Source organism: Gracilinanus agilis, chromosome 1 (genome assembly GCF_016433145.1).
Source record: "Gracilinanus agilis isolate LMUSP501 chromosome 1, AgileGrace, whole genome shotgun sequence".
Taxonomy (NCBI): domain Eukaryota; kingdom Metazoa; phylum Chordata; class Mammalia; order Didelphimorphia; family Didelphidae; genus Gracilinanus; species Gracilinanus agilis.
The window spans coordinates 362,451,715-362,461,464 of record NC_058130.1 but is presented as its reverse complement, the minus strand read 5'-3'; the positions used below and the strand labels follow the sequence as shown (position 1 = coordinate 362,461,464).

Sequence of the window (9,750 nt, the reverse complement as noted above, 5' to 3'; positions counted from 1 at the left end):
AAGGCTTCAATCGAGGAAAAAAAATGGACCTGCCATGGAGGAGGAAAGAATCTTTTTTCAGAATGTTAGAGAAGGGAATAATGGTTTCACAGGAGAAAAGGGATTGCACAGCTGTACCATCAGAACTTAAAAACAGATTTGAGGCGGTTCCTGAAGAGAAAGACTATAAATAAATGCCCTATGAAAAAAGACCTTCTTTGTCCTCTAAAGAATGATATAGCAGAATCAGAAAGGTTGTAAAGTGAGACATCACTCAGTAAGGGTCAGAGGATAAAGAGAAAAGTAGTTGGTGGTTGCCTGTTCAACTAATAACTACAATGGAGTAGTTTTCTTCCCAAGGCTTGTACTCAAGATATGATAGATAACCTCCGAAAACTTGTCAAAATGGCTAACAACTACCCACTTCTGGTGATTCATGAGAGCAAAAACAGTATTTCCAGAAGGAACTTAAATAGGACTGGCAACGATTAGGACATTTTGGGGGAGAAACGGAAGAGTATCAGTACAAATTCACCCGTTCCTGTCCACTTAGGTTCACTAACACTCAAGATCTCCACGTGGGGGTTGGGGTGGGGGTGGGGGGTGAGTGTAGAGGAAGGGGGCGGAGCCAGAGAGGAAAGGCGCAGGCCCGCGTTACCAAGGCAACAGAGGGGGCGGAGCAACAGCGGTTTAGTTGCTGCCTAGAGGGCTTCGAGGCTCAGTGGCTGCCGGTTGAACTTCCAGAGCAGAGGCATGGCCAGTACCACCAAGAAGCCTAACATGGGCCCCTCCCTCCCAAGAAGGAAGCTAGAGCCCAAGCCTGAACTCTCAGAGGATCAGAAACAGGAAATTAGAGAGGCATTTGATCTCTTTGATACAGATGGAACAGGGACAATAGATGTGAAGGAGCTCAAGGTGGCGGTGAGAGCTCTGGGCTTCGAGCCCAAGAAAGAAGAGATCAAAAAAATGGTATCTGAAGTTGACAAGGAGGGGACAGGGAAGATCAGCTTCAATGACTTCTTGGCTGTGATGACTCAAAAAATGAATGAGAAGGACACCAAAGAAGAAATTCTGAAGGCTTTCAAGCTCTTCGATGATGATGACACTGGAAAAATTTCCTTCAAGAACTTAAAACGTGTGGCCAGAGAGCTCGGGGAAAATCTCACTGATGAAGAACTGCAAGAAATGATTGATGAAGCTGATCGAGATGGAGATGGAGAAGTCAACGAACAGGAGTTCCTGCGGATCATGAAAAAGAGCAGTATCTACTGAGGTCAATCTCTCTTTCCTTTTTGCAGGCATATGCAAATAGATTTTCTGGATATGAAGGTTCCTTATGTTTTCATTTTTTAAGGCTGATATTACTACAGTCCTCAGAAGCAAATTTCGCTCCTCCTTTCATTTATCTAGATAGGCAAAGAGCTGGTTCAATTGCATATTTTCTAAAGAATTCTGAAAACGTCATAGTTCTAGAAAAAAAAAAAACTTTGTCAATGCATTCTCCAAACCATCTCCTTTCATTCATTATTAATATTATACCAAAACACCCAAAGCAAAATTTAAGTGTTATGGTCATTGAAATAGAGACAAATAATTTTTCCTCTAAGGTGCTGATTCCTAATCATCTTGCTTCCTTCATCTCTTCCTCTTGTCATGTTCAGGTGGACCTGAGCATACAGCAGGACCATATTACTGGCTTTTTGGTCAACATTCCATGCCATTTTTTCCCTTTCTCTTCTATTCACCCCCTTTGATTTCCATTGACTTAGCACCTTTTTAGAAAAACTAGCTTACCCAGATTCTTTGTTGTGTCTGGAAACTCATTAGTTTACCTTCTCTCTTGAGGAGAGCTTGGAATGTTCTGTGGCATCATCCCTTCCAGTCATTTCAGGGGTAGCTTGCCATCTAATTCATCCACTTTGTGTGTCATTCTGGCAAATGCTGTTTCCTTTTCCTGGGCCAGGGCACCAAATGAAAACAAGCTTAATGTAATCTTAGCCTGAGAAAATCATAAATAGCACAGGTTGCTTAATGCCAAAGTTAAAAAGCCATAGAAATGAATATTTCTTTAGTTCATAAACTTTAAGGGCTTAATTACTTTAAAATCTACTATTAATTTTGTCACAACTTCCTCTTTGCTGATTAGACTAAACATCTTTAGTTCTTTTTAGTTCAGGCCTTTTTCCTCCTTTGATATATGGACACTGACCATTGAGTGTCCCCACATGTTTTGTAATTCCAAATGATCTGTTTTGTATTGATGTGATTTATTTTCTCTGTTGTGAATAAAGTCTTTTTTATTTAAAAAATAAATAAATTAGGAGAGAGGGGCATAGTTCAATCGTTAGAGAGCCAGGACTGGAGACAGGAGGTCCTGGATTCAAATATGTCCTCAGACACTTCTTAGACATGTGACCCTGGGCAAGTCACTTAAACCCACTTGCCTTCCCTTACCACTCTTCTGCCTTGGAACAGATATTTAATATTGATTCCAAGACTAAAGGTAAGGATTTAAAAAAATAAACAAGTAAATAAATGGAATACTGTTTTAATCATGTCACTCTCCTAAACATCCAATCTCCCTACTCTTTCTGTGGATACTTTCTATCTTTCATCCTATTCCATCCTGCTTTTCCCTAGTAAAAGACTATTTTCTCTCTGTGTACCCCAAATCAGACCCTACAATCATTTCACCATAAGGACAGCTGCTATCAGAGTGAGCAGAGTGCTCAGATGTAGAATGTTGTCCTACAATGCCATCTCATCAGAGATTACTTGTTTCTCAAACATGTTGTAAGAGTCACAGTGTTTTTTAAAAAATAATTTATAGTATTTAAAAAAATAATAATTTACAGTAGCTTTTGTCCAGGTAATATTGAGGCCCAAACATTTTGACCAGAAATATATATTTGCCCAAGATTTTTTTTCTTTTACTTATCGCCTATTCATTTATAATCCATACATTTTGGACACGTCATTTAAGTCTAGGATATCCTTTTAAAAATTCAAGAAAATATACTGAATTATGATTAGTGTCAAGATAAAAACTGGAATGAAATTCAATATTCTACCATTTTAAAGTCTACAGTTGTTCTCCCTGCTTCCAATTCTCTACTCTCCAGTCTTCCACACAGCTGCCAATTTTATGACTATGGCATTCTCTGATTCAAGATTTAGGGGTCCATGTGGCCACTAGGCTAAGATAAAAATTATTTTACTTATTTAAAATTCTCCATAATCTGACACCAACCTATATTTCTAAAATGGCTTCGTTTTTTTTCTTGAATTCACATTAATCCTTCTCACTTAATACTCAAATCAAACTAACTATATTTGCTATTTCCTCTCCCACATCTTTGCCTTTTTCCTCCATTCCTGGAATGTGTTCCCTCTTCTCTTGTCTGTTGGAATACCAAAACCACTTCAATCTTTAACTTACTCTTTCCTGAGCTTACCTAACCCAGGCAGATAGGTATCAAGAGAAAGTTGATTTCATATTTCTTTGTAATATTCAATGCTCACCACCTCTAGCATATTCTTACTCTCTTCCTGAAGCCCTAATGATAGATAGGTGTGCAGATTCAAAATCATTTCTAAAACTTTGATTTCTTTCATTTCTCAATGCCAATGTTTTTACTACTTAACTTGTGAACATTTTATCTTTGTCCATTTTTACCCCCAAACCATGGAGTATCAAGATATATTTTAAGTTGGAAAGATCTTCTTCACAATACATTTTCCATACACTTTCTCTACTTCTAATTTCTCTCAACAAATGTTGGCTAATTCAAGCTTATTAGTTTGTAGTCGTCCTTTTTATTTAAGCTTATCTTGAGTACTACAAGACAGCATGACCAAAAGTCAATGTCCCATGAAACCAACTAAATGATCTTTGAGACATCTAAATTCTGTGGTCCTATGAGCTTCTTCATTCACCTTTCAGAGATAAACTGTGATTTCTTCTTCTATAAAGCAACAATTTCCTGGTGTTCTCTGGTTCATGTATGTTGAGAATGTTAAGGTGTATGTGTTTTAGTTCCTCCCAGCAGCTAGGTAGGCAGTGCTTCAGGGATAGAGAGCTGGTCTTAGAGTTAAGAAGACCAAGTTCAAATTGGGCCTTAGATACTTTTTAACTCTGCAGCCCTGAGCAAGTCACTTAATTTCTGGTTGTCTCAATTGCCTCAACTGTAAAATGGGAATAATAATAGTTTTTACCTTGAGTGTTGTTGTGAGGATGAAATGAGATAATATTTGTAAAGCACTTAGCACAATCCCTGGCACATAGTAGATACTATATACATGTTTATTCTCCACTCCATACCATATCAGTGTATTGGACACTGGACAATTAGGAGCTTCATGGCCTCAAGATGAAAATACTTTGGCTCTTAAGTTAGGAAACCAGCATACAAATACTTCCTCAGGCTCTTACAAGTTGTACGAGCATTGTTTAATCACTTAACTTCTCAAATTTCCAATTCCTTTATCTGTAAAAGGGGGTTCATAATTCTCCCCAATTCACAGAATTATGTGCAAGAAGTATTTCAGAAACCTTAAAATATTATGTATGGAGGTTATTATTAAATGTACTCACAATTACTTTTTTATTTTATTTTTTCCCGATTAACAAGCATTTATTTTCTCTCTTCTAACTTTATAGAACAATAAATAATAAAAATAAAATCTTTATAACAAATTTTCAGTCAAGGAAAACAAACCCTCACATTGTCCATGTCCAAAAATGTCTGTTTCATTCTTCATTTTAAGACCCATCATCTTTTTGTCAGGAGGTGGGTATAGCATGCTTCATCGTCAGCCCCCTAGAACTGTGGTTAGTCATTGATTAGAGTTCTAAAGTCATTCAAAGTTGCATTTCCTTCTAATGGTGTTACTATATAAATTACCCTGGCCCTGTCTACTTCACTCTGTATCGGTTCATTAGAAACTCCCCATTTTCTTCTGAAACTATTTTCTCATTTCTTACTATGCTATAATATTCCATTGTAGTCATATTCCATAACTTATTCAGTCATTTCCCATCAGGTAGACACCCCTATGGATTCATTCTTTAATATCAAGAGCTGCCATAAATATTATTATTCTACAAAAATATTGTTCTTCTTTCTCTGTTTTTGAGGGTTTGGGTTTTTTTTTTTGTTTTGTTTTGTTTTTTTGCAGTTTATTCCTAGTGGTATTGTTAGGCCAAAAGTTATATGTATATTTTAGAGAATTTTGAGGCATGGTCCCAAATTGCTTTCCAGAATGCCTGGACCAATTTGTAGTTCCACTAATAGTATATTAATGTGCCTTGTTTTCACATAACCTTCCCGTTATTTTTCTCTTTTATCCTCTTTGACAGTTTAGTGGACATGAAGTAGAGTCTCAGAGTTCTATGAATTTGCATTTGTCATCTTCTTGGTGATTTGGTTGTTATTTAGTTGTTTTTCAGTTTAATCCAACTCTTGGTGACCCCATTTGGGGTCTTCTTCACAAAGACAATGATGTAATTTGCCAATTCTTTCTCCAGTTCATTTTAAAGTTGGGGAAACTGAGGCAAATAGAGTTTATTGACCTTCCAATATCATATAGTAGGTATCTCAGATTGGATTTGAACTCAAGAAGAGGAGTCTCCCAGATTCTGGACCTAGTTCTCTTGTTTACTGAGCCACAATGCCACCCATTTAGTGATTTATACCAACAGTTAGTTTAATGTTTGTAAACAATCTAAGAACTGCATTGTTTAAAGAATTCTCTGTCAACTCTTGCATTGCTCTGTCACCATCACTAAAGAAGTAAAAGGACCCATAAACTGAACTAAGAACTCTTTGGGGGTTTGGTTTGGTTTTTGGTTTCATGGTCTTCCATAGCCTAAAAAAATCATTTCCCAAAAGCCTAATCTTCTGATGGTGAGCCTCTATATATTTGGGTTACTCAAGCCCCAAGACCCATTGTTGTGAGACTCTCTCCTTATTGGTGGAGATCAATACCCTGTATCTGTGTATGAGGTGGGGCAGGGTTGGAAAAAGCAGAAGAGAGATTCCATCTTTTTAGACTCTTCTGGCTTCTAGCTTCAAGGGAGAAGATACCTATTCCAACCTCTCTTCAGGTCAGGTCACCAAGGAGAGAATCAGACTCTGGGAAGAAGCCAAGAATTTAGATCATGTCCTTATTCCCTACTTACTACACTAGTTACTTTGGGGAATTTCCCTTTGGGTAAGATCTGGGACTCTTGGTTGAACTGAGTTATCTCACTCCAAAGAGAACTCATTCAATCTATATTTTTGGTATTATTGCTCAAATATATTCTCAAATATATGGATTTCAGTTTTGCTCTCAACTTGAATAATAGGTTTTGCTTTTTGTTTTGGGGTTTTGCTCCTTACAATGTATGTACATAGAACAGACAGCTAGGTGGCATGGTTGATAGAGTGCCAGACCTAGAGTTCAAATTCAGCTTCAAATACTTCCTAGCTAGCTATATGACTTTGGGCAAGTCACTTAACTTTTTTCCTCAGTTTCCTCCTCTGTAAAATGAGCTAGAAAAGCCAAACCATTCTAGTATTCTTGCAAAGAAATCCCTAAATGAGGTCATGAGAAATTGGACATGACTGAAAGGACTGAACAACAATAACAACAAACATATTGTACATTATGAAACTGGTATCTGGTGGAAAGCCTTGGACATAGAGTTTAGCGTCCCCTTTCCCCTATTAACTAACAGTAAGCAGGGGTTTAGTTTGAACCTTCAAGTTATTTCCCCTAAACTAATGATATTTAAGGAAGCAGATAGAAAGCTAGCATGGTACTTCCTCTCTCTGAAGAAAGTAGAGTAGCCAAACCTCGGACCCCAATCTCTTGCTTCTTGAAGTCTCCCTTAGAGAAGGGTAGGGGAAGGAGATTCTAGAGATGTCTATTCTTGCTTCTCCACAAGCCGCACATCAAAACGTCACATACACTTAACTAGGTTAGTCCTTGGATGGTAGACTGAGTTTATCACCATGTTCATCCCGGAAGCTTTGCCAGCTTGGTAGAACCTGCCGGAGCTTGTGTTCCATAGCCTTCAAGAAACCAGGGTTACCTCCAAATTTTATTTAAGTATTAGTGTAAGATTTCTGTGGGGAGTAGATCTACATTAACTAAGAAAAAAGAAGAGCTTAGAGGCAATTCTTTAATTTAAGGGGAAAGTGGGTTTTCTCTCTAATTCCCTGAGTAACTTGCTTAGATTAATAGAGCAAATGGAAATAATATGGGTAAAGTGCTTTATAAGCCATGAAGACATAATAAGTGCTAAAAGCTATATTAGTGTTTATCTTAATTTTACTGGTAGAAAATAGTGAAATTTCTTTGTATAAGGATTCTGGTTCAGTTCAAGGTTCAGTTCAATAAATATTTAAGTGCCCACTCTGTGAGGCATTTTCCTGGGTGCTGGGTATGCAAAGATCAAAAATGAAACATTCTCTGCTCTCAAGAAGTTTACATTCTACTGGGGGAAACAACATGAACACATGTAAGTAAATACTAAATATAAAAAATTAGAAAGTGACTTTAAGAATGGGAAATAGAAATAAACAACTGGATGTTTTCTATCTCCTCCAACAGGTCCTAGGAAACACCAGTATTTCATCCCATCTAGGACTCAGAATCTGATAGTGCCTTCAAGGGACATTTTGAGAAAGACCATGATATACCATGTTCATGGTGCAACGAAAGAAACACTGGACTTGGGGTAAAGAGACCCAGTGAAGGCCTAACTCTGACTCTAGCTCTTTTTGCCTTTTTGAACCTCAGCTTCCTCATATGTCCATCCATAAAACCATGCAGCTCTCCTTAAGGTCTTACATATTTCAGGATAGGATAAGGAAAAAAAAAAAACAAAAAAAACTTTGTTTCTGGGGGTGGAGGGAGGCAAATGTCTCCCACAATAGAATGTAAGCTCTCACAGTTTCATGTTTCTCTTTGCAATCTCAGTGCCTAGCACAGCCTAAGGAATATAGCAGGATCTTAATAAATGCTTGTCGATTGACAGATTGATCATTCAATTCTTGAATATATGAGTATATGGTAGAAAAATCTACAGGTTCAAAAACAAATCCATAAAATGTTTTCTATCTCCTCCTCAATCCCCCCGAGTAGAAATAAATTCATTTATATGTTTGCTTGTTTTTTAGTTCTAGAGAGACCTAGAGACTGAATACTAGCTATGCTTTCCTGACTCTGCTTCTCTAAAGTGAGGAGGTTTAAGATACACTTACAAATGTCACATAGTCTCCTCCAGGCTTTCCCTCCCTTGCACCTGAACCTCTGAAAGTGGCAACCTCTTCCCTTCTGGCTCTCCTCCTTTCCCCATCCCAGGTGACTTAACCTATACTCAACAGCAAGAATAATCTTCAGTGTCATTCTCTGAGAGCAAAAGACTTTGCTGCCCAGAAAACTGTTTGCTGACATCCAACAAGAATTTCCCCCCATTCCCCACCTCCACAGCAGGCTTGCTGAACTGGCCTCCAGTTCACTGGCTTTAGGGGTTTACCACCTCTTCCGTGTCTCACTTGCCAGTCTTCCCACCAGCAGTGTCCTGCCCACCTCCACCACCAAATCAAAATCCTATTCAACTCCCTCTTCCATCAAGCCTTTGCAGACTTGTTCCAGCTTTCTAATGCAGAGAATGATGAAGGGTGCAGCCAATGAGAACTGACTGTAGGGTAGGTCCCAGACAGACTAGCTACATATGGCAGTATTAGGTAAGACTCAGGATATGGGATGTACCAGAAAAAGTACACCACACTGTGAATTCTGGATGGACTACCACCGCCCTCTGCTACTACTACTACCAGTTAGCATGGAGATAACATTTTAAGGTTTTCAAAGCACTTTGCACGTTATCTCACTTGATCCTCAAAAGAACCTTGGCTGTTATTCTCCCCCATTTTATAGATGAGGAATCTGAGGCTAAAAGGCAGTAAGTGATTTGCTCAAGGTCACACAATGAATAAGTATTGGAGGCCAGATTCAAATTTTGGTCTTCCAGACTCCAAGTTCAGCACTCTATCCATTGCCCCACACAGCTGCCTCTTGCAGCCTTGGGAATAGACACTTCATTAATCCAGATCTCAGTTTCTTTACTTACTGGGCTTTATTGGACTAGATAGTCTTATCCTCCAGCTCAGACATCTTCTAATGGTAAGCAGTGATTAGGACTGAAGTGAGGTCTGAGTAGGAAAAGACTAAGGAATATTCTCCTGGGTACCCCATCACAGCCCTAGTCTGGTGACTCCCAACATTCCAACAACCTGTCTCCCTTTTTAACTTGCTAACTTCCCAGGATACTTGGCTCTCATACCTACATGCCCGGAAACCCCAGGGACTCATGTTCTCTTTGGTTTACATTTGCTCCTTCTCCCCAGTTAGACAAATTCTACTTGAAGGCAGGATCAGGTATTCTGCTCATTTCCTGTGCGCCAGAGTCAGGGTCGAGATCAAATCCTCTGAGGAACATTCAAACAACTCACACTGGTGAGCAAGGGTTTCCTAACCCTGGAATATGAAGCCTAAGTCACTGCCCAAGAGCCCCTCTTTTCTTCCTAATTGTAGAGTGCCCCAAGCCAAAAGATAGATGGATGATGGGATCCCAGGGGTGCCCCGATCTGGAAGTGGCACAAGTTATTAGCCAAAAAGCTGCCTGTTAGAGGCAGGCATAGTCCAGCCCAACCCGAGAGAGAGAGAGAGAGAGAGAGAGAGAGAGAGAGAGAGAGAGAGAGAGAGAGGGGGGGGGGG

General features: G+C 39.0%; 1 protein-coding gene across 1 annotated transcript; it reads left to right on the top strand.

Moving 5' to 3' along the window:
- The first annotated feature begins 719 nt into the window (after positions 1-719).
- Positions 720-7,889, top strand: LOC123231472 (centrin-2-like). The gene is made up of 2 exons (XM_044657729.1): positions 720-1,252; positions 7,579-7,889. Exon 1 carries the CDS (start codon positions 733-735, stop codon positions 1,249-1,251), a length of 519 nt encoding a protein of 172 aa, XP_044513664.1. The 5' UTR covers positions 720-732; the 3' UTR covers position 1,252; positions 7,579-7,889.
- The last annotated feature ends 1,861 nt before the right edge of the window (positions 7,890-9,750 follow it).

Bases quoted from the DNA above. Each gene is read 5' to 3' on its own strand.
- LOC123231472 (XM_044657729.1), top strand. From the start codon at position 733: ATGGCCAGTACCACCAAGAAGCCTAACATGGGCCCCTCCCTCCCAAGA.